The sequence below is a fragment of the Chlamydotis macqueenii genome, chromosome 6, assembly GCF_036417535.1.
Source record: "Chlamydotis macqueenii isolate bChlMac1 chromosome 6, bChlMac1.mat, whole genome shotgun sequence".
Lineage (NCBI taxonomy): Eukaryota > Metazoa > Chordata > Aves > Otidiformes > Otididae > Chlamydotis > Chlamydotis macqueenii.
In genome coordinates, this window is record NC_141561.1 from 16,256,129 (window position 1) to 16,280,262 (window position 24,134).

General features: G+C 51.5%; 1 protein-coding gene across 1 annotated transcript in view; it reads left to right on the plus strand.

Annotated features, from left to right (window-relative positions):
• The first annotated feature begins 10,900 nt into the window (after positions 1 to 10,900).
• IGFBP2 (insulin like growth factor binding protein 2) overlaps positions 10,901 to 24,134 on the plus strand; it is a 61,365-nt gene continuing 48,131 nt past the window's right edge. Inside the window, exon 1 of the mRNA XM_086751425.1 lies at positions 10,901 to 11,341. Within this exon, the coding sequence (XP_086607551.1) occupies positions 10,939 to 11,341 (403 nt within the window). The 5' untranslated portion in view covers positions 10,901 to 10,938. The remainder of the gene's footprint in view (positions 11,342 to 24,134) is intronic.

Here is a 24,134-nt window from a genome sequence, read left to right on the forward strand (position 1 = left end):
TTGTGTGAGAGGTTACCGCCATGCTGGAGTGGGAGCACCTACTTGCTTTTGCAGGAGAAAAGTGGATGTAGAGGCAACCGTGGTGATTTTGCCAGCACCGGTGTTGGGTATAGTAGGCTACATGGTTGTGTCCCATCTCTGCCACACCAGTGAATTTCCCGTGGGGGATCTGTAAGGTGTCCTGAGAAAGACTCTACCTGTCTGAGAGGATGCAGACGAAAGAGCAGATGTCATGGCGCCATGAGGATCATGCTGAGCTTGCTATCAAACCTCTCCAGGTGCTTACTGCTGCTGTAGATTTTTTTTTTTAATGTGAATAGTTTGTCTAGAGCTGACGTTTTCCCACAGACCATGATTTAAACCTCGTGGGATTCGTCTGCAGGCTGCTGGTGGTGCGTCTATACAGGAATCCTGGCTGGCTCCCATGCAGTTCCATGCCCTGACCTGTCCCATGAAATTAAGAGATGTAGAAGCTATTTCCTAGGACAACTTTCGCATTTATGCTCTGCTCAGTTGGGCTGGCCCACAAAAGCTGTTGGGCTGGGGGTTGTTTCCACAGTGGCTAAGTGGCTGGAGGAGTCTGAAAGGTGCACATCTTCCCTTAGCACCAGCCATACCCTTATCTTCTCTCCATGGGCCAGGGCAGTGCTGCACGGACAGATGGATGGTAGTGCGCTCCTGACATCCACCTCTTTGGTCTTCTCAGTATCTTAACGCAACACTTTTAGAAAACAGTGTTAATCTCCTTCAGGAAAACAGACACCCAAATCTCGAGATCCGTGGCTAGAAAAAGCTCATTTCATTGAGACATTGGGCAGTTCAGAGAAGTACAAGCCGCAAGAGGAAGATGTTATTTTTTGTAACTCACCCTCCATCACTTTCCATACCCACTGCAGCTTCTAGCTCTGCCATACCTTGTGTTCAGCTTTTCCCTACCCCCTCCCCTTGCAGCTCCCAGTGCACACAGCCCTGCAGTACTGCAGCACTAGACTGTGAAAGACCTGACTTTGGCCCTGGTGCTCTGGGTATCGATCTGGGCTGGGGGAGCTCCCGGCACCCAGCAGAGGAGCAAGTGAGCCCCAGGAGCGATCCTGTCCCTGACATCCCCCTGGCACTGCTCGCCTCTGGCCCTCTGTGGGCCCAGAGCACCACATCCAGCAAATTGCTCAGGAAAGATCCTTTTGGATTGTTTGGGGCTCTCAGCAGACCAGAATCACATTATCCAAGCCATTTTTTTTCTCTGTTCACCTGGCTGTATCTTGCCATTTCTCCTGTCCAGTAACACCGTATTTTATTCTGTGCTTACATTGGTATCCTGATTGGTACTGGCATGATCTTATATCAAAACTTTTTAGCCATTTTCCAGCTTCATTAACGTGGCCAGATAAAAGAAGCTTTTTTTTTTTTTTTTTGTATGGTTTTTGTTTCCTGTGTCTGTTTCCTGCTGCTTTGGAAGACATCTTCCTCTCTTTCTCGGTCCACTTTGGAGCATAAGCCCTGGGGTCCTGAAAGCCGATTCCCCGGAACAGCTGCTCTTTCCCCAGCCTGCCTGCTACAAGCAAGGAGCAGTTCTGCCCCAGGTGTGCATAAATGTTGCTCAAATTGTGCCTGCTGCTCCTTTACAGCTATAGTGCATCCGTACATTCACATTTTTAACTTTTACTGCTCCAGCTGGAAGGTATACAGTCCCACGTGCTGCAGGACAGGAGAGTTTTCCTAATCAGGTCCCCTTCTTTCTGGGGATGTACACTGTTCACCCTTAGACTTGGCTGAGGTTTAAGATTTAACCAGCAAATTAAAAAAAGAAAAAAAGAAAAAAAGCAAGTTTGAAGTGAAACAGATATTTCTGCCTTTTGTTTGGGGATGCTCTCTCTTTGTTCTCAGGACAAATTAGTGTGTGTGCATCATCAAAGTGATTTAAAGTGCGGTTCAACTCTCAAAAGACCCTGTGGAAAGCCAGCACCATTTGTTGTGCATTTGCTTCCTGGAAAGGGTCAGAATTGGGCTGTACTGGCTGCAGCCTGGGAGGGTCAAAAATGCTGGAGGAAATAAGGAACTCATTTGCCTTTAAATGCCTGTAGTGGACAGGCTCCTGGTTCTCTTAGGCTTCTCTGAAAAATCCCAGCAATCAAGGTAAGTAGGCTTTATTCCAGCTCACAGCTGTTCTGATAGGTGAAAAAGTGAGTAACTCATTTACTGCCTGAGGTAAAGGGCTGTGCCTGCTCTTGACGGCTCCCCTGCAGCCAGACCAGCAGCGCCTGCAGGGACAGTGATCCATGGGAGAGGTGAATGCTGGAGGAGAAGGATGGATCCAGCACAGAGCAAGCAAATGGATTAGCAGGTTCAGGTTGGGTAGATATCCCAAAAGTCAGGGGGACTGCCATAGTGTCTGAGGAGGTAGGTTTGGACCCTTTGTTTTAGAGCTGGTGGGTGAGGGAGGAGAACCTGCATTTGCAGAAGGCTCATTAGAAAACAGCTCTTTTTAGGAGGACGGGTTTCATCTGGAGTCTGTGAGAGACAATAAACAGAAAGTCCCACAATGACATTTTTATAGAGCTGCTTTGCAGAGAGGGGCTATGCTTAAAATCCAAATTTAGTTTATTTGAGTGGGAGCATCCTTGGCTTTAATGACTGCTTGCCTTCAAAGCAACGTGATAGAGCTAGGCTCATGCAGCTCTGATGTCCAGGCAAACCCATGATCTGAATCCCTCCTGTTACCTTCCTCAAAGCCCTTTCATCTGGCTACGTTGGTGCTCGTGCTTAGCTGTAGTGTCTTTGTGAAGGGTTAATTAGCAAGCTGTATTCTGCAGCAGAGATGACTTCATTTTAAGGTTTAAGTAGCTTTGTACATTACACCAGTAAAATATTCTTGGAAATAGACACAGAGCTATAAACCTAAAATCACGCTTTAGTGCTGAGACATCAGAATCGTTAATAAAAGGTCTGGTTAATAACCAGCATGTGACAGCAAGTGATGACAAGGGGCTGCGGGCTGGGTTTGTTCAACCTGGTGAAGAGAGGGCAAGAGCTGATCATTGTATTTGACCCTCCAAATGGAAGGTTCAGAAAGGATGGAGCAGATGTCTTCTCAGAGGAGTGCCACGAAAGGATGAGAAGCAACAGGCACAAGTTGCTGTGAGGGAAGTTCTGACTCAAAAAAAAAAAAAAAAGAAAGGAAAAAAGTTCACAGGGCGAGTGGTTTAGCTCAGAGAGGCTGTGGGATCTCCATTCCTGGAGATATTGAAAATTGGACTGGACAAGGCCCTGAACAACCTTTTCCAGCTCTGAAGGGGACTTAAGGAGTTCTCTGGCCCAACTCTCTGCTATGGATAGCATCTGTTTGCTTGTGATGTGGGGCCCCAGGAGGTACTGGTTTGTGGGGTCACCAGGGTATATTTTCTTGGGGTGGAAGGAATATACAGCCTTGGGAAGTGGTGGCCCGTCCTTGTTACTTTTGTCATGTATTTTCTTTGGTAAAGTGTTCATGTCAGCAAGGAGAGGAAGAGCTTGTTAGTCCAGCTCCTTTTGTGTAACAGCAATCAGTGAGGGTCCAGAGGGGCAAGCCAGAAATGAGCAGTGATGCTGGGACAGAAGGTCCTGGAAGTGGAAGCCATACAAGTGGTATCTGCCTTTACCACTGAGCATGGACAGAGGTAGAACAGTTTGTCTGAGGCCAGGTGAGCTGGGGCGTGAGGATCTGTATCTGCAAGGTGCTCTATCCCCTCAGCTCTTGGCTCCATCTCCCTCTGCATCGGCCACATCTCAGGAATGAGTGAAACCCAAGAACGGTGCAGACACAGGACCAGGGAAACAGGACTGGGAAAATTCTTAGTTTAGGACTTGGTGGGGAGTCAAAGGCAGCACAGCCCTGCATGTTCCCGAGTCCCGGAGTAGCTCCTGTTTTCCACAGCCGGGAGATTGCAGGGGTCTGGGGTTTCCTTTACATTAGGGGTAAATACTGGTACACCTTGAAATACTTCTCTTGCCCTAGGAGAGCTCTGTGCTCTGGGTTAAGATCTAAACGGTCTGTCTTGTCCCCTGCCAACACAAGACTGTTCCCTATATTTTTTCCAGTACTTGTTTTATTTGTCCCTCGAGACGAATAAAGTTACTTCCCCAAGGAGGCTTTGACACAGGCAGCTAGAGACCAGCAGCTGGAGTCTTTTCTTGATATGTAGTCGCACCACACTTTCCTTTCCTTCACCCTGCTCCGTCCAAGCACTTTCCGTGAGCTCGTGTAAGCAAGCCCTGCTCCTCCTGGGCCTGCAGCCCCTTTCCACTCCGTTCCTGCATGCAATGTTGTTACTCAAAGCAGTATCACAGCGTGGTGCCTGGGAAAGAGCTGTTTTCTCTCCTGAGTAGGTTCTCCAAAGCTGTTATTGCTTTTCCAACAGCAAATACAAAGCAAGTGGAAACGTTGGCTGATGCTGCTAATAAAATTCTTAAGCACCTACGTGTGCTTTGAAATGCTTTCATCCCACTGCCCTGCTCAAGGGGTACCAGACACCGAGGGAAAGCCAAATGTCACAGGGATCTTTGGGTTCTCATGTTTGTCAGAAAGATCCCGCCTGTTTCCTATTCCCACCGTGTCACAGGGCTGGGAGGCTGTTCCAGCCCGCTCCAAGGAGCTGGACCCTCTAGCATCTGGGCTCACTGAGACAGGGGGATTTTGAATCTAGCTTTTATCTGGGGAGCTAAATCCCCATGGAAACCAAGGAGCACATTGGAAGATTCAGTAGGTGTAAGCAATGTCGTGGCTCTTACGCCCAGGCCCATGAGTTTATGGGAGCGCTCCTACTACTGAAAGGAAATCAGGGCTGAGTGGCCTGGAGAGGGAAGGTCTCTGGTAAGAGAGGTCCTGAGCAGGTCCTCGGGTGAGGAGCTAGGGCTGTTAGCCACCAAACGCAGAGAATATTAACACCCATTCTCTGTAGGCTAGGGCTGTGATTTTGTGATGTCTGAAGAGGTACTGATGTTTTAAGGTCTTTGCAAAGAGGTCACCTTCTGCTGATATCCTGAGGACTGCAACAGGGAAACAAATACAGAAGCTGTGGGTAGTACTATGTTCTTCAGCCACCCAAAGCCCACTTCAAACAGAGATTTGTTTGAAGTAGGAATATCTCTGCAATTATGCGCTGCTACCTTGGACTGAGATAAAGACTCTTCCTTCCCCTTCCTCAGCTACATCTCCTTCATCCTCACTGGGTCCTCTTCCAGCAACAATTAACCCTGGTACCTGCTGAAGTAAAGGACCGTCTCCACAGAAATCCTCTCTGCTCTTGTTTTATCATCCCTGTAAGCCAAGTCACTGTGTCTGACCAGCCTAGGTCAATATTTAACCCTTTTTGTACCACCACTTCCCGGTCAGCTGCTTGGTTTCAAACTGCTTTGTACACCTGAGACTAATGAAGGCATCTCTGAGAGATGGCTAGGGATGAGTGAGGAGCTGGACTACTGGGGCATCGAAATCCACAAGCCTCTGCTATGTATGGCAACTGCAGATCAGACAAACTCATGGCACCCTGCACTCTCACCAGAGAGTGGCCGTGCCTGGAAGATGGGCAGGCACGAAGCACGGGGCCCCTGAGCCTGAAAGCCACCGCTGCTTCATGCCTTCCAGCTAATGGGTGGTTTAGGCTCTGCTAATCTCTAATCAGTGCTGGAGAAACCTAAACAAACTAGCCTGGACCACTCCAAGGCATTCATAATTACTGGATCAGGCTCACAGATAATGCATTTAGGGCTGCTCTAAAAACATCCCAGATAGGGCAAATGTAAAGAAAGTGGCCTATAATTGACCCTTCTGCTGACATCTGAACTCTGGCTGGGCTGATGCACCTGGGGAAAACAATTTGAGGAAGGAGAGGGGGGACCTGGGTTGTCAGGCAGGTTCAGAGCTACCCAGGAGCGTGACCTGTGGAGCAGCAGAGCCAAGGGTGCGGATCAGAGCCGCAGGAGCTGGTGGGGTACCCGTGCTCCTCACGCCGCAGCCAGCTCAGCTCCAGAGAGCAAGTGCCGAGGGAGGCAGGAAATGTGCTGGATGAGTTTTGGTGGGGGAGAAGGACAAGAGGCTGAGGTGTAACCACAGGGCAAACAAAAGCGTGTCACCGCCAGGAGGGAAGGCTGGAGATGTGCAAAAACCCAGGTGGTGCAGCTCTGTCCCTGCCTCGCGTGGGAGCAGGGGGAGCGCTCGGAGCCCGCTGATTCTTCCAAGTAAGAAAACATGAGCTTTGTTTTGGATGAGACCCATTCCTGCTTCCATGTTCAACCGCTTCTGCTGACTGACCCTGGTGGGTGGGCAAAATCTGGTCTTGTACCACTTGAAACTTTGCTCCCTCCTCCGTGCCCTGGCAGTGCCAGGTAAGGTTTGCCGCAAACCTCTGGGCACCAAACGCTCAGGAGGAAGAAAAGGTGATGCTGGCATGGTGCCAACAGAAACAACAGCTTATTTCTGGGCTGCTATTCTACTTCCCTGAAAGCCTGCCATTTTCAGCGTGATTGCCTTGGGGAGCAGCTAGCGCTGCGGGCAGGCTGGCTCTAGCAGTGCCTCCCTGCAGTGCCCTGCTCAGCTCACTGCCACCACCTGGATCCAATGGGCGATGCTGCTGAACTGGAATGTCTGGGGACAGGTTAAGTTCCACCCTGGCAGCTCCTGTGGCTGAGGCAGGCATGGCGGTATGGGGGTGGAGCATCGGGGACTTACGGGAGCATGTCGGGAGGGGACAGGGAGCCATTCCCCAAGTGCCAGTGTAGGCAAGGGGAGGTGGACTTGTGGGTGAGGAGGGATTTCCCTCCAAGAGTGTGTGCAGTGGGGATTTGGCCCCCAAAGCTCCAGCAGCATGCTTGACCTGCTGCTGAGGGGAAAAACCTGCTGACCAGCAAGGGCAGGGCATCACCAGAGACTATGAATGCATACGCGTCCTATGAAGAGATTTGGCATCTCTAATTGGATTTTAAGGCTACTTTGTGCCCTTTGAGGAGGAGATGGGGTCCCCCCTGCAGAGGACAGAGATCGGGGCAGAGCTCCTTTTGTCCCCACTACCCACTCACCCTGACCTTGAGCATGTTCCCCTGCCACCCTCTGGGGAAGGACAGGGGTGAGGGAGGGCAGACCCCTCACTGTCCCACCCTGATGCGCTTTGCTGTGAGTCTGTGGCAATTCCCAGGTCTCGGCCTCTCAGCAAACCTTCTGAAGTTTGCTGAATCTCCAGAAAGAGAGATGGATGGTGGCCACCAAAAACTCACCTCAGGCCCAGCGCGCCTCCTCACAGCCTTCCCCTCCTCATCACCTGCCCCTCACCATGCCAGCTCTGGGACACGGAAGGCTTTCTTCAGCACTGGCCATAAAGCACTTTGTGTCAGTTCATTGAAAAGGAGGCCTTTAAAAATAATAAGATTGTTTTATTCTTCTTTCCTCTTTTTTTTTTTCTTTCTTCCCATCCCCCCATTACCCACTGAGCTAAAAATGAGGGAAAGAAAACCAGAGGAAAACGCATTGTTTTCTGCCCCTCCCCAACCCGGAGCTGTAAAACACTTCTTAATCATTGGGACCAAGAGGATCTCCATGCTGGGCCTCCACTTTTTGTTTGTGAGTTTATTTTTCCTAATTCATCCTTGACAAAGGACAGAGCCATAAAAGAATCGACCAGCACGTCTGTGGGAAAAAACTGCCCTGAAAAGGGTCGGAGGAATACTGTAGCATTTCCAAACAATTCCAAGGGTTCAAGCCTCTCTGAGATGCAGCTTCAGCTGTAACTTCCCTTTCTAGGAACAAACCTACATCTGTTTGGCAATGCCATATTTTGTAGGGTAAAATAAACCCTTGAGAACAAACAGGCCAGCTTATCCAGAGGGGTAAATGCCTGGGAACAGAGCTCACTTGTTAATCCTAAAACTGTCAGCAAAGACCCACTGGAGAAATTATAGCTGGCCATGGGCACTCAAGCTGTTTCCCCTCTGCCTCCCCGCCTCCCCCCATCCCCACAACAGCTGTAAAATCTTCTTTATTGTTCTGCTCGAGGAGCTGGAGAGCGGCATGGAGAGGTGTCCCAGCCGAGGGCTGCGGCAGCCGAGGCAGGGGGAACATCTGATCCGTTGTATCCGCACCACCGTTATTGCTGCGGTGGCGGACAAAGAAAACGATGGCGATAAAAAGGAGAACGGCCCGAGCACCTACTAAAGAGGCATATGAACAGGAAATCCTGGCTCATTCCCACATCTGAGCTGCGTAGGGTTTCTTTCTCCCCAGGATCATTATGTTTAATGTCCTCCTGCAATTCAGGCAGCAGAGATGATGGAGCCCCTTCCCTCCCCCTCCTCTCTCCCTTCCCTTCTCTCACTAGATTTTGAGCCCTCCCTGTGGATTTGTGCACAAGCAGCCTACACAACAGCTCTCGTAAGGAATTTGCCCCCACCAGGAGTTACTAATGGCACCCCAGTAAATGCCCCCAGCAAAACAGGCCGCTGCAAGCATCAAGTGTGTGTTGAAAAATCGGGTTTAAATCGCCCCTCGGGGAATGACCTATTGGCCACCTAAAAAAATGCGGGATTGGTTTGCCGTATAATTAAGTTCAGGCCATCTCTCGTGCTTACACTCGCAGAAACCCAGATGTCAGCTTGGTACGAGTTGAAGTGCTGGGCTGCTTTTAAAGCACCAGAAGACAGACCGTGGGGGCATAACATTTGCCACTGGAAGAAAACCTACTCTGAATGCTTGGAATATTTAACTGACTGCAACAGATAATTAGCCAAACCCTCTTGTGCTGCCAAATATAGATTCATTAGTCATATGAAAATATCTCATTGGAACCAAATGTGAGTCATTAGTGAAGTCAACGGCAGATCATAAAAAAGGTACCGAGAGCCTCCTTCCCCCCCATCCCTGAGAAGTCGTGAGTGTGCAGTGAAAATAATTCGCTCCATTTTCCATTGAACATCTGCTGGCAAATCTGTTTTAAAGGGAGGCTTTTGAGGGGCTGCTTGTGTGCAGGGCTGCGCATCCCGTTTTCCCACTTTGCAATTTGTGGGAGTAACGAATGCAAAGTCTGTGCTGGGCTTTTTTCTATTTCTATTTATCTTTTTTTTTTTTTTTTTTTGTCTTCTTGAAGAGGCTTCCTTGAGTCATTTAGGCTAAAATTCAGGTTCGGTAATACAAAAAGGGATTTCGTATTGTGAAGTAGAATAAAAATATCCTCATTATTTGCTTCAAATTTCAGGGGAACATTTTTGTTGGCTTGGAGTTTCGCAGTCCCCTACACCCGGAGCAATGAGTGCTGCAAGCAGCAACGAGCGCTACTGCCACAGGGACCCCAGAACTTACTGGATTCCTCCAGAAGTGAAGTGGGGATGGTTAAAATCACCGCCTAGCTTGAGCAAGGTGCAAACAAGCAGTGGTACGTTTTAAAAAGTAAAGCAAACGGGCAGCTCTTCCACGACGAGGTATCCACAGCATGATGGGCAGCCAGAGAGAGGGACCGTGCTTGGTTAAACTCTTCTAAAACCCAAGTTACTGCATGGAAAACCCAGGGACCGGGATGGGACCGCATGCTTGGTCCCAGGACGTAGCACAGGGATTTCACGGAGCGCGCTGAACTCTGCAGACTGTCGTCCCACCCTGCGCTCGTCGATCCCACAAACAAACATGTTGTTGTATAACGCCAGGGCCATGAGTAATCCTGTGCCGAAAGTTGTGCCGCACGAGTCATCAACAGCAGCATTTTGCATTTTTTCTTAATTTGAAAATAACAAACCCAAAACAACAAAAAAACTACGGCAACAAATGTTAACTTTAAATGCCCCAAAGCTGACATTCCCGCAGTGGAGGGAGGTCAGGCTGCCTCCACAACGATATTAACCGAGTTTTCCAGCTCCATTAGCTGCCTTCCCTTGGCTGTGTTGTTACCATCTTTTATCAGTGAAAAAAGCCACCTCTGTGTAATACTCCTTGTAGTTAAAACCCTCCGTGCAGCCTGTGACAGTTGGGCAGCACGGAGTGTGAGAGGGTTGGAAACGGGTATTTCACACCACAACCCCAAAGCCCGGAGAGCTCTGCCTCTGCACTCCCGGTTGTACCCCGGCTTTTGGGCACCTTGCAGGGGAGGCGCTGAGCCTGAGGTGGCTTCAGTCTGGGGCTGTGAACGCCCTGTGGGGAGCCAGGCTGGGGATGCAGGTGGCCCTGTGGGCATGCAGCCCTGCATCTCCAAGGGGGCTCACTCGGCCTCGGGGTCCTCCTCCCACGCAGCCACCCCATGCAAGGTGGCTCCCAGGCCCAGCGTTTGGTGGAGGCTGGATGGCAGGACTGTCCCTGAGCCTAAGTTTTGCCTCACGTCCCCATGGTTGGGACCTGGCCTGAAATGCGGCGGCTGGTGCTCAGCCTGGAACCTCTGGGGCAGTGGGGTGAGAGTGCGCCCCCGCCTGCCCTCCGGCCCCCTTCTTGGCTCTCTCTGGGGGTGTGGAGACCACCCAGTTCGCCCCCCAGCACTGGGTACCCCTGTGGTGGGGGGAAGGATCTCCATCCCTCCCTGTACTGGGTGCCTCTGTGGGGGCAGACCCCAATCCCCCCTGTGGGGGCAGGCCTCGATTCCCTCTGGGTTTGGCCCACTTTCCCCAGCAGGATGGACCCCATCCCTGGTGCGCCAGACCCGACTCCCATCGCTGCACGCCCACGCGCTGTGTTGGTGAGACCCCTCCCATCTTTGGGGCACCCCCACCCTCCTCTGGGGTAGCCCCGACCCTCACGAGGAGGGGTGTGTGTGTGGGGGGCGGGCGCGGGGGAGGCTCTAGGACCCGGCGGCGCCGCGGCGCGCCCGGCCCCGCTCCGCTCCGTTCCGTTCCGTTCCGCGCCGCGCCGCTCGGCTCCGCTCCGTTCCGCGCCCTGCCGCGCCGCCGGGGGGCCGAGCGCGCGTCCACCTGCCGGCCCCGCCGCCCGTCAGTCCCGCCATGGCGCTCGGCGGGGTCGGTCGCGGCGGCGCGGCGCGGGCCGCCTGGCCGCGGCTGCTGGTGGCGGCGGCGGCGGCGGCGCTGGCGCTGGCGGGGCCGGCGCTGCCCGAGGTGCTGTTCCGCTGCCCGCCCTGCACGGCGGAGCGCCTGGCCGCCTGTCCCCCGGCCGCCCGGCCGCCCTGCCCGGAGCTGGTGCGGGAGCCGGGCTGCGGTTGCTGCCCGGTGTGCGCCCGCCTGGAGGCCGAGGCGTGCGGCGTCTACACGCCGCGCTGCGCCGCCGGTTTGCGCTGCTACCCCGACCCCGGCGCCGAGCTGCCCCTGCAAGCCCTGGTGCAGGGGCAGGGCACCTGCGCCCGCCGCCGCGACACGGCTGAGTACGGCGCCAGCGCCGAGCGCCCCGCAGGTGAGCAGCGCCCGGCACCGGGGACGGCGGGTCAGGCCAGGGCGCGCCGAGATCCGCGCGCACCGAGTGCCCTGCGCGGCGCGCTGCCTGCTCGGGACCGGGCACCGCGCACCCGGGCACCGCGCACCCGGGCACCGCGCACCCGGCACCGCACACCTGGCACGGCGCGCTGGGTACCGGGCAGCGGCGGGGCAGAGGGGCGCGGGCGCCTCCAGGGGACAAAGGGATCCTCAATGGGGACCCCTCGGGAGGGCAGGGAAGGGGAGATCCCTGCGGCGGAGGGAGAGTCCAGTGAGGGACAAAGGGGGCAGGAATGAGAGGAGCGCTGGAGGGGAGGGGGGTAAGGAGCGGGAGTGCATCCCTGGGGTGTGGGGAAAATTAAGTATTTGGGGTGCAGCTACCCCGGGGGAGAGAGAGGGGGGTTTCCTTGGCGCGGGGCAGGAACCTGAGGGTCGGGGTATAACGAGGTGAGGAGGAGGGGAAATGCAGGGATCGCCCCGGGGAGCAGGGTGGATGTTGGGGTCTTCTGGAGAAGGAAACCCATGGGGACAGAGAAGGGTGAAGTTTGGGGAGATGCAGCTGGCGGGAGGGAGTCCTTTGGGGCGTAGAGGGAGGTGAAGGTTCAGGTTTGGGTTTGGTCGGGGAGTAAAAGGACCCTGGAAGGTGGCTGGGCGCCTGGCGGGGGCCCTGCTGTGTGGGGAGCCCCTTCCCTACAGCCACCTTCCCAGCAAAGCCCACCTTGGAGCTGGGGTGGCCACTGCCGGCTCCCGTGAGGGTCCTGGCCCCCTCTGCCTGCCCTGGTCCGGGCACTGGGTGCTGGGGGAAGCAAAGCGTCCCTCAAGGACACAGCCCACGGGATGGGGATGCCAGCAGGCTCCTGACCTGTTGCTGCGATCACTGTGGGAGGGAGCGCTCCTGGGGATGCCGATGCGGCAGAACTTGGCTTTATTAATGCCTCCTCTCCCTCGCGATCGGCCGCAAGCTCTTTCCCTCACCATGGGATGTTGCAAATTGCCGAATCGGCTCTGGGAGTAGAAAACAGCACTTTTCTCCTTTGAAATAGCCCTTCGTTGACTTCTGCCTCCTTGCTGGTTTTGTTCTCCTGGCTACGACTGGGGCTGTGACCCTGTTTTCATAACTAGTTTAGCAGCACGACTTTGAATTCCCTCCCTTCCCTCTTGGAGAGGCTTTATTTAAAAGTGCTCTGACTCGGGCTGTTCCTCTTGGCTTTGTTCCCGGGGAGGATGGGAGTGCGGCCGGGTACCTGCGCATGCCGTTCGGGGTACCTGCGCATGCTGCTCCGCTCGAGGGGGAGAGATGGAGGGAGATGGGAGTGAAGACAAACCAGCATCAGAGAAAACTTTTGTACGTTGCAAGCTGCTGCTTCCCTGCACCCAGTCTGCGACTGCTGCGGTCCCTGCTCCTGTCCCCGCTCCTGTCCCTCCACTCCTGTCCCTCCACTCCTGTCCCCACTCCTGTTCCCACTCCTATCCCCACTCCTATCCCCCCTCCTTTGCCAGGCTGCGAAGGGCTGTTGAGAGCCAGGAGTCTGGAGAACACGTCGATGTGAAACCTTGCTTGACTACAGCGTATGGGCGTCAAGGGAGTGAATTTTACACTCTCCAGAAGAAGCCAAGGGCATTTAGATTTAAGGAATCTGGCGCTGACTTCCAGGCTTATGTTTTTACAAGAAGTTGGGGGGGAGGCGGAGAGCATTGCAGTGATGGGTTGAGAGGTGATTTTCTGAGTTAATGCTGCTTTTTTTTTGCTTTTATGGACTTTATTTCAGAATTACGTTACTGCACTGGGTATTTTGCTTGGTTTTATTATCTTTATTCCTTCACAATGGATGTGAATTATTTGACCGTATCTCTGTGTGTAATACACACACACATAAATAGCACAGTTTAAAAACACTTTAATGTATGCGGTGCTCTGCGATGTCCATAGGGGGTGAATCATAAAAATACTGGCACATCCTTAACCAGCGTGATGTGAAACATGCAGCTGGAATATTCACAGTCGAGCATGTCTTGGCAAAGGAGCCTGGACATCCAGAAAAGGGTTTGCTCTCTTCAGATTACAAAACTTTTAACAGGTTGTTGTAGCCATTAGGGAAAAAAAAAAATCCCCAAAACAACCAAACCCACAAGAAAAACATTACCCGAATCTGCCAGCTCCACTTGATGCTCTTCTGTTCAGACTCACATCGTGCTTCCATCTGCACTGTGCCTGCAAAACAGACACAGGGAGAGTTTGCTTTTTGTGTAAGGCGGTGACAGGGAAAGCAGTCTGGCACCCGAAAGAGCAGGGACTGGAACTCCCTTTCAAATGCTGATGTCAAGCTAGTTTCAAGAGTGCCCCGAGAGCAGGTTTTTGCCTGCAAAAGGCAGGTGTTGAGGTTTTTTTTTTTTTTTTCAAATGTGCTTAAAGGTATTTGCCCTTTTTTCCCTTTCCAGCTTGAAAAGGCTCCTTTGGCTGATTCAGGACTGGAATGCGGAGCTCGTGCTATTCCTAAATTAAGAGGTTGGCAAGTTTTTTTGTCCCTGATGAGAGGCAGAAGGATTGCCCAGATGAAACAAGGAATAAAACTCTGCAAATTCTCCTGCTGTGGCTCCAGCATTGTTTAGTCTTCCACTTAGGTCTGCAAAGCCAATCCTGAAATGGTTGTAGGCGGAAAGTAACATAAACCACCACGCAGCTAGGAAGCAGGGGATGTTGCTCATTGCACAAGAGGCTTTGGGTATTTTGAAGATGTTGGGAATGTTGGAACTGAATAGCCTCAGTCTGTGGAAATCAGGCTGAGAACTTCTCCCCACCCCAGGGAGGCGAGTGCACAAATTCCCACCGATGGTGGGAGTGGGACGGAGGCTCAGCACCTCCAGGGATCAGGGCCTCTGAAATAGTTTCGATGCCACGGGACGACACTCTTACAGTTTATTTCAGGTCATCGCGTAACAAACTTTACGTAGTGCTGACTGGAACCGCCTGGGCTGGGGACAGAGGGTTGTTATTGTGCGCGTGAAGCTCGTGGAGTTCATGCCAGTCTCTTGAGTGTGTTTATTCTTTCAGCACCTCAGCGACGTCGGCATGCTGTTTTGCAGATGGGCTCGACGCTGTGCTGGAGGGCCGGCAGGACACAGGGAGCAGAGTGAGGGCTGTCTGTACGCCGTGTTAGCAGTTTGTGTCCCGGCAGGTGACGTCCCATAGCCATCTTCTCTCCACACAGGTCTAGGGTGGCTCAGGACTGAATGGGTCCTGCAGACACAACGTGCTTTGAGAGGTGTGTCAGGTATCGTGGTGGTCTCTCAACCTCTCCAATCTCAGACGGAGGATGAGGATGTTGCCTTCTGCTTTGGCCATTGTGAACTGGAATCAGGGGCTTGTGTGGTCTTGTCCAGCTCTCAGCTGCAGTGTCCTTCTCCCCTCCTTCTGCTGGGTTTAGCTCTCACCTTGTGTCAGAGTAGGCTGGTTCAGCAGCTGGTCCTGTGGAAAGCCAGTGCCAGGAAACAAATCAATGGTTTTCAGTCAGATCAATGACCTGAACTGGCTCAAGGAGCAGTAGGGTGCCAGTGCTGCTCCGAGGGGGGAACTTGTGCTAGGAGGTGGAGCAGGGCAGATCTTTTCAATGTCGGCAAATGTCCCTAATTGTCTTGCCCAAGTTATGAGAATAGCTGAAGAATATCTGTTTGCTCCTAATGGAGACAAGATCCTAGGAATAAAACTTGTTCATTCTGAAAAAGGGGTTCTTGAGACACTGTTCAAAGCTGACTGGTTATGGGATTTTTTTTTTCTCATTGGCAGTGCAGTTCAGTTGGGTTTGTAGTATTGTTTTATTTTGTTGCTGGGATATTTGTACTAGTTCAGTGGGATTTGCCTCAGAGCCCTTGCTGGCTATTGAGTGCCGCTTTGGAATCTCACTTCTTCCTTAAAACAAATGTGGTTTTTTTTTAGTCCATGCTGGTGCAAAGTAACCTTTCCAAATGGGAAGAGAGCTGTGCAAAGAATGCAGCCCCAGGCAAACTTGAACCTGCAGGGCTGGGGTTGCCTCATTCACCTGGTCAGGGAACTTTGAACTCCCATGGTACAAAAGCAGTGTCAAAACAGTTAACTGTTAAAAACACAGCTTGTTGTAGCATCCAGCTAAAATCCTTATTTGGGTAGCCCCAAATGCCACACATCCTTCCTTATGGGTCAAGTGTCAAAACCTCCATTTCCCCTTGGCAGGCAGCTGCTAGAAGACAGTTTAATGTATTGCTCCAAAACACAGAAGATTCTGAGGTTGGAGGTAGCATAATGTAAGTGGAATTTTAACGGCAACTTGAAAACCATGCCAGTGATGCTACGAGTGCATTTTTCACATCCACTGAATTGCCAGGAAGACTTCTGCTTTTCTCCTGCTTTTATAAGGAAATGAAGCATCCATCATGATCTGCGTGTGCATGCGTGTATCTGTCCTTCTGCCCCCACCACTTCTGACCCCATTGGTCAAGCTGGCCAGGTCTAATGCAGCAGTGGACGTCCTGAAGGCACTGTGTTGCTAAAAAGTGGGCGAGGGGTAGAGGAGAGCCAGGCTCCGAGTGTCCCCTCATCCTGTGCTAGACGCCTCTTGAGGCAGCAGCACACGAGCAAGAGGGAGGTTAGTTACAAATGCTGCAACTGGGTGTTCAGCCTGGCCTACGTGAGCTTGGACATTACTAGACACCAGAAAAGCTAACTGCAAGAACCAGATCCACAGGAGTGTGGTAACAGGTCCACAGCTGCTACAGTGGCTCTGTCCGGGTTAAACCCAACATCTGCAGAGCTCCTTGCCTTGGAGGAAATTATTAAAAGTGAAATGCAATTAATAACAGCTCTAAGGATGATATGTGAATGAAGGAACCACACAGCTCATCTGTCCTCACTGCCTCTGGGACTTTGCCAGGTGGTGGACCAGGTCTCCAAGCTCCTTCACAGCAGCTGTGTCTTGTCAAGAGCTAACCTGGTTGGGCACTGGCCTGGCTGTCATCTTTAAGTATTAAGACAATAAATAACACCTGGTGGAGCAGCTTCTTGAAAATAATGCTACCCCCTGCCCCAGTCCCACTAGAGTTTGTTGTGGTGAGGGTGATGGTGGTGTGAAAATGGTGGCTTGGAGGGAGGGGCAGCCTGGGAAGATTTCGCGGCTCTGGCCCAAAGGAGAAATGTGTTTTCATGCTGTCCCTTGGCAAATGATCCGTTTCCTTCTTGCCCTTTGCAGTTGTTTCCTTTCCTCTAGGTTTCAGGCTCATACTCGCTGAGCGTGGTATTTGTCAAGGGAACAGCGAGAAGCTCCGTCTGTGAGAAAGTCCATGTCGTTTGTTTTATCCACATCCAGGAATTGAGCCGAGATAAACAGTTTGGGAGGCAAAACAGTGAAAACTGGAATGCGAGAGGTGCGTTTGTGTATGGCTCTGCTCTAGACCTGGCTGCAGTGTTTGCTGGGGCTGACTTCTCAGCCCGAGGGGCAGCGGTCGCTGTTACCCACAAACACGACTGGATTTGTGATGGCAGCATTCCTGTACCTGCTTTTCCTGGTTGCATGTTCAACACTAAGGAGCTAGGAGGAACAGCCATTTCCCTGGAAGATTTTTTTGTGTTTTCTGCTTGAATTGGGCAGTTCCAGCTTTCTGAGCATGGTCACATCTGCTTTCTCTGCTAGGGCTGTGGTTCCTTCAGGTAGGATCTTTTGCTCCAGGCAGAGTAAGAGGAAGGCCAAGGTAAAATGTAAAGATGCTTTTAAAGCATTTCTGTTATGGGCTTGGTGGTGTACTGAGTTTCCAGATGTAAGAATCCCCGGTTCCTTTCCTTGAATCAGGGTGAAATATGTAACTTCCATCCCGTGGCTGCTTAGCAGACCCCTTCCGTGCCAGGGGGATACAAAGCCATTGCCATTGCAGACGCTTCCACCATCGCTTCCACCCTGTCTCTTCCTTGGGGATGTGCAGCCTGAATCAGTGCCTGTGTGACCGCTTTTGAGGGTGTCCTTTAGCTCCGTCATACAGGTCTTGGTCTTTGTCTGGACCCCAGGTGAGCCATGATAGGGAGTTAACCCAGCTGAATCTTCACTTTTCTGGAATGGTGAGGTTTTGTGCCGGTTTAGCAAATTGCGAATCCAGTCGTCTCGTTATTTCTACAAACTACCTTCAACAGGCTGAGTCTGATGGGAACATCTTTGCCTACCTTCAGCTGCTGGCAAGCTGGAGGTATTTCTCATTCACGAGCTGGCCAAGCGTGACCTCGTTAAGTGCGCGGGTTGCCATCTAATTACATGTGAATGTGAGGTGGTGGCTGTCCTAGGGAAAGGCTTAAGAGAAAGGGGTTGGCGCGCAGTTACCGGAGCTGTGCTGCAGCCCAGCATTTGTCTGCTTCTTGTAAGCGCGGTGTTGATTGTCTTCTGTTTGGTGTTTTGCCCCACACGTAATTTAGCTTGGTAACAGTGGGAAGATAAAGTCTCTTGCTGCATCAGCTTATGGCAGAAATAAATTGGTTTAGAAAGGAAAGGGTCAGTAATAATGTGCCTTTCTTACAGACCAAAACGTCAGGTCACTTTTATAAGCCTGAAACCATCCTTTGAGATTGCAGCTTTTGTTCTGAAGAAAGCTGCACTGTGCCTCTTGGCTGGTGAGGGAACAAGTTCACTGCCTGGTGCTCTCTTAGTCAAAGATCCCATTAATTCTGCCGGCAGCAAGGAACGATTTCTTGGTATTTCATTCTGGACTGTAATTGAGAGTGACACAAAGCACTGGTGGGAATTGGACCGTGTTGAAATCCCTGCGTTTCCTTACAGTTTTCTGCAGATAAAACAGTTCAGGTGGGATGAGGGGATTTCTTATGCTCTGCCCTTGAAATTCGTAACTTCTCCAACACCTTGCTTGCTGGAGGCAATTTCAGAGGGGAGTTTTTGTGCCTCCTTGCAGATTGTCCTTGTAGCCAAGTGATGCAGGATACCTACAACACCGACACGCTGTTGCTGTCACTTGCATGGTGTTGTCCATGGGAGACTCCCATAGTCCTGCAATGTAGGGAAAATGCATTAAGCCTTGCCCAGTACTTCTACTTGAGACCACAGCAAGATTTCCCTGTAAGATCTTGCTTTTCAGACTTCAGCCAGGGCAGTCTGTTCTCAGCTCTTCTGACGAGTTGTAGAAGACCCAGTCCATGCTAATGGACTTCTCCTGGCTTGGTGAGGAGGTGTCTGACAACTTTACGATGAGAGTTATAGAACACTGGAACAGGTTGCCCAGAAAGGTGGTTGAGGCCCCATCCCTGGAAACGTTCAAGGCCAGGCTGGATGAGGCTCTGAGCAACCTGATCTAGTTAGGGATGTCCCTGTTCCTTGCAGGGGGGTTGGACTAGATGACCTTTGAAGGTCCCTTCCAACCCTAACCATTCTATCATTCTATGATTCTATGATTCCTGTATTTTCCTCTTGCTGTTTGAAAATTAGAGAAGGGTGGGCACCCGATGTCCACGTCCCAAGAGTGCTTGCTGTTCAGTCTGGGGGACTGGTGGGTGCAGTGAGTTGTTGAAGATGTTTCTGTGGTTTTGGGTGCCCGTCAAGACCTTTTTGGTACCTCCAAAGATCAGGTGTGTTTCTCCCAGTGTGACCCGTCTGCTGTAGGGTAGGGAGTACCCTGTGTTTTAGAAGTCCCAAATTTTGCTCTCGAGGGGAGCAGGACAGATCCTGAGGAGCCTCAGTGAAGGCAGAAGAGCAGAAGCAGTGAAACTAGCCAGAATCTGACCTTTTTTTTTGCATCTGGGAAGTTGTTTGGGGGTCATTTTCTATTTGAATCCAGGAGATCTTGTCTGCGGTGCTCAGCGTGCCGTTTGACTGCAAGGTGAGCTGGAGGGAGACGCTGGATTTGCGACCAGCGCGATGGCAGCCCTCCCACACGGCCCATGTGGAAATGCTCGTCTCCCGTTGCTTTCTCTGGGCGAGTGGCTCGCCTCCATCTGGTGCTGTTTCATCTGGCACTTCAAAAGCGAGCAGAAACGGGGAAAGGAACGCAGGTTTAGCAGAGAGGAATGGCACGAGGAGGAAGAGTGGGAGGGGTGGCCAGTGTGGGTCTCCATCTTCCCGCAGCATTAGAGCCCAGGGCTGGTGCTGGGGCTCTGCTCCATAGCCCCAGGAAGGATGTGGAGCTTCTGAGGCTGTAGATAATCTGGGGTGCCTGGCTTGGGGACTCCCCAAGGGTGCCTGGTTTGTGTCCTCTGGGTCCTGGCCAGCGGGAGAGTTTGGTGCAGGGGTCAGAATGGCTGGCCACTGTGGTGTTTCTGTTAGCAGTGAGGCTGACCCAACAGCCCCACGGCTTTCTGTGGCTGTTTTCTGTTCCTCCTCATCCTCCTTGCTCACCCTGCAGTGCCTTTGCTAAAGACAAATGCCAGTTGCAGTGGTGAATTATGTCTTGCTTCTTCAGGACACTTGTCAGAGGTGCTGCAATCCACGCTCCACCTAGTTGCTTTGCTCTTCTAAGTTTGCAGCTGTACCACTGCAAGGAAAGTGCTTTCTGAATGTTGGAAGAACTGCTCCAGGCTCCATCCCAGGCTCTAGCAAGGCATCTCTTAGCCCAGCTGGTAAAGGACAATGTTCCTGCGGTGGAACATGCTCCCTGTCGACACTACTGGGTTCCAACAGCTGTTCTTTTTCTAGCATAGTACCCATCACTAACCAAGGGCCGGGAGCTTGATACGATCCCTGACGTGTAGAGGGCCCTTTCCTTTCTTCTGAACATTGTATGAACTGTATTGGCGTAATGGCAGGGAAATCACTGCTGCACCATCTTGATTTGACTGTGCTGTGAATGGACAGGTAAATCCACCATCAGCCATGGTGGAAAGTGGGATGAGGAGGCCAAAGGCAATGGTTGGGCATGGTGGGGGACCTCTTTGGCCATAGTAAACAGTGCTGCCTCCACAGCTTGTGCAGAGGTGCTTTTGGGGGGATTTTTGTTTAGACTGTTAGAAATCCAGCTTGTTACAGATAGTCCATTACATGAGACATTTGGGGCAGAAGGTCTGAATTTCTAGTGGTGTTCAAGGGCATATGTCTATTCCTGGGACTGGGTGGTGGAACAGCACTAGAGGTGCTAGTTAGAGATTAACCTTCTAGCCCATCACTGAATTTAAAGAGCAGTCCAGAACTGGGAGAGAAAAACAAGACTGTGGCAAAATGGTGCCTTCTTACACAACGGGTCAGCTCCCTGTGGGTATTCTAAGTCATTTTGTTGTTGTTGATATTAGTGACTAAAATAAGTTTATTCCATGCTTTTTCTCCCTGCCAGACCCCACAGATCCTGTCACCCCCAGCTTGCAGGGAGTGAGACAGATTCCATTAATTCTTGTGCATTATTGAGGGATTTCGGTCGATGAGATTCTTGCCTGGAATCTCTCTGTGGAGGAGCCCAGCTTCCTTGCTGGGAGATGGGACCAAAAAGCTGGGCCTCCTAGCACACCCAGCTGGGTGGTGGGAATACAACTTCTGATGTCTCCAGGACAAATTCGGTACCCTGCTCCCTTCAGGGTGCCGGTCACTGAGAGCATCGCCAAGGCTGGGCAGGTGGAAACGGCTGGTCTGCAGAGCTTTGGATAACGCTGAACGGCCTGATTTAGGCTGATGTTGGAGGTCTAGACCTCTGTGCACATGACTGGGGAGTGCTTGGTCTGGGGGCACTGGGAGGAATTTGGCATGGAGCCCTCTGAGGCAACTGTCTTGTTTAGTAAAACTTGGGCTGTGGGAGTTGGTGTGAGGAAATAACAACATCCACTTTGGTTTCTGCAGCCTCTGTCCCGGGGGCCGGCCGGGTGTTGCAGGAGGCCACAGGAATCCTGCTTGTGACCACAGCCAGATTAATGGCCATTTTGGCAGCTTTTCAGGAGTGAGGAATTTGGCCACTTTCACAATAATGGCTTGAAATTCCACATGAATTAATTAGTTTTATTACAGGACATGTCCTTCCTGCTCCTCCAGGGCTGCCTGAAACGCTGAGCTCATTACATGCAGAAATGAAAATAGTACTAAAAATAAGAACTGGTATCCCAAGCCTTTGTGAGGAAACACGCAGAGCATACCGACATCCTTGACAAGACGTGCTTCCCAAGCTGTGGCTTTTGGCCAGATGAGATCTAAACCCGCGTTTTAGATGAATTGCAGCCACTAAAACACTCCAGCCTGCTCCACAAGGGTCTTCTCTCAGCCTCTTGGCCTCTGCTCAGCCTAAGCCATCCATCTCGGTTTCTTAATTACTCTGGCAGTTTCCATTTCATGCAGCATTCAGGTCTGACCCTTGGATGTTGCACAGTGGAGACTGCACACCTTCAGCCTCCTCTCCCCCATAGCACTGTTCCTACCTGGCAAGGACACTGTTTGCTTCTATGGGAGTAAAGTGCCTGGAAATACCCTTGGGAGAGGGTGCTCTGCGTCTGAGTTTTGGTCAAGGGTATGCCATAAAAATGATAGCGTGGGACTTTGGAAAGGTCTACTTGAGAGCAGCCAGAACAGCATTAGGCTGAGTAAATATTTTGGGAGCCCAGAGCTGATAACTTTCACTTGCTTACCTTTGTGGGGAGTCAGCCTGTAGAAATGTATCGCCTCTCATGTGGCTTTTTAAACAAAGATTGTCCATGGACTCAGTGTGTTTTTATTTTAATCCCTTTTTAGAAGCGCTGACGTTGTCTTGAGGTTTGCCTGCTTGTAAGGGGCAGGTGTGCAAAATATGTCCTGCTCCCCGGTCCTTACAGTGTTTGCTTTAGGAATATTGCTTCAGATAGTTGTGTTTGGACAGGGGGTTCTCCTTTTGAATCTAACCCCACCTTTCTGCTCAGCCCCACCTTTGTGAGCCAGGGCTTGACTTGTTTGCTTTTTTTTAACCTCTGTTTTGGATGAAGTGAGTTCAGCTTGGCAAAGCTTACCAGGGAGGTGGTAAAGTTCCTGCAGGTCCCACTGCCCAGAGCATGGTTTGTTTGGTGCTCAGCCCTCTTGAGACCCGTGACTCTCGTCCCGCAGGGACTAACGCCAGCTGAGCTGACAAAGAGCTGAAACATAAAATTTTCAGCATTAACAAAATGTGTCCGGTGAAAAAGAGTAAAAAATGATAACAGATCTTCTAATCTCAGACAGCTGAAAAGCTTCTGTCTTTCTAGTAATGTTTATTATTGATTTCCGTCATTGCTTTCCTCCATTTTTCTGTTTATTCTTTTTATCAGGCTGGTTTCAAGGATTTGTTACCTTAACCCCTAGCCATTAGTCTGGTCCTGCGCATGCTGGAACCAACCTTTGCAAATTCAGACCATGCTGAAAGCGCTTAGGCAGTGCAGATGTGACCGGGCAGCAGACCAGTGTGGGCAAAGGTCCATCACGCCCATAAGGCTGCCTTAGGTGGTAGCCAGCAGTGCACAAATTGGGAATTTATGAAAAGAGTATAGAGTGAGACTTGCAAGGTGGGAACAGCACTACGGACACTCATCATGCCGCCGACACTGCTCAGCCTGTGATTTCAGGGATTTCCAAAGCACAGCCCTGTCTGCCAGCTGCTGAGAGATCCCTTCTTCGTTACGTGAGCTGCCCTTCTGACTTGTAGCAGCGGGGCTCCAAGCGCTGGGGGAGGCAAGCAAACCTTTGGCTGTGTGCATCACTGTGGTGTCTTGAGGCTTCGGGATGGGAAGATCTCTATCTACAAGACCAATTTGAGGTTGCTGTTACAAATATGGTTTGTTACCTGTTCCCATCTTGTTGAGGCACCTTGTGCATCCAGGAGCCGCGGCGAGAAGGGAGGTCCCATCACTTAGGCTGTGCCCAGTGGAAGTACAACCCAGCCCAGGTCTGGTTTTTCCCTGAGTTAAGAGCTAGGAGAGTTCAGTCTCTGCGTTGTGGTTTTCAGCAGTGTCCTGTCCCCTGGAATTCATCTGCCCTGGTAGAGCTGCCATGTCCCAGCTGACCTAAAAGACTGCTTGTGATTGAAATGCAGTGGCCCCCCATAAATATTTAACTGAGTCTGTGCTTGGTTGTTTGTTTTTTTTTTCCAGTTCTTCTATTACCCCTGCCTATGTGGGGAGAGTGAACTGAAGGCATATCCCCTCTGTGGCATGCTGTGATGAAGCTGCAATTTTTGGCAGTTAAATTATACATCCTGCATGTGTCCCATCATCATTAGCCATGTTCAAGACTGACACTGAGCTCAGTATTAAGTGTGTGAATGCTGCTGTGGGAGAGTTTGCAACCCACTGCGGGCTGCCCACTGCCATATAAATTACATCCTGGTAAACTCTGCAGGGTCTGCAGTAAGTTTTTGCAGCTTTTCTCTTGAAGCCGTGGACTCCCATCAGATCTACAAAAATTTTTAATGGGGGAGATTCCAAAAATTTTGTCCAAGAAAGAGCTGTGAATGGGTGGGACTTCAGGCTGTGTGGCAGAAAGTGTCTGCGATGCAAGACTGCAATTAGTGTGGTAACACAACGAAGGCGGCAGACCGGGCTGTGCTTTGGGAATCCCTGGATTTGGAAGTTGTGGGCTGAACTGTGTCAGCAGCGTGACCTGAGCTGAGCTGACTGCCTGACGCCAGTACCTGGGGCTGGTTGTGCAAGGTGTGCGGTCTGCCCTGTACTGGAGTAACCCCAGGATGGGTTGCGCTCTTCTCTCTCCAACTGTGGAAGCACGCACGGTGCCTGGCGGGCACGCAGCACCGCCTGGCAGGGACTGGGACCTGGGGGATCAGATACTGGCCCCGAGATGGAGCTGGGAGTTCGGCTAGGGCTGCTAGCTTTATTCAGGAGCAAT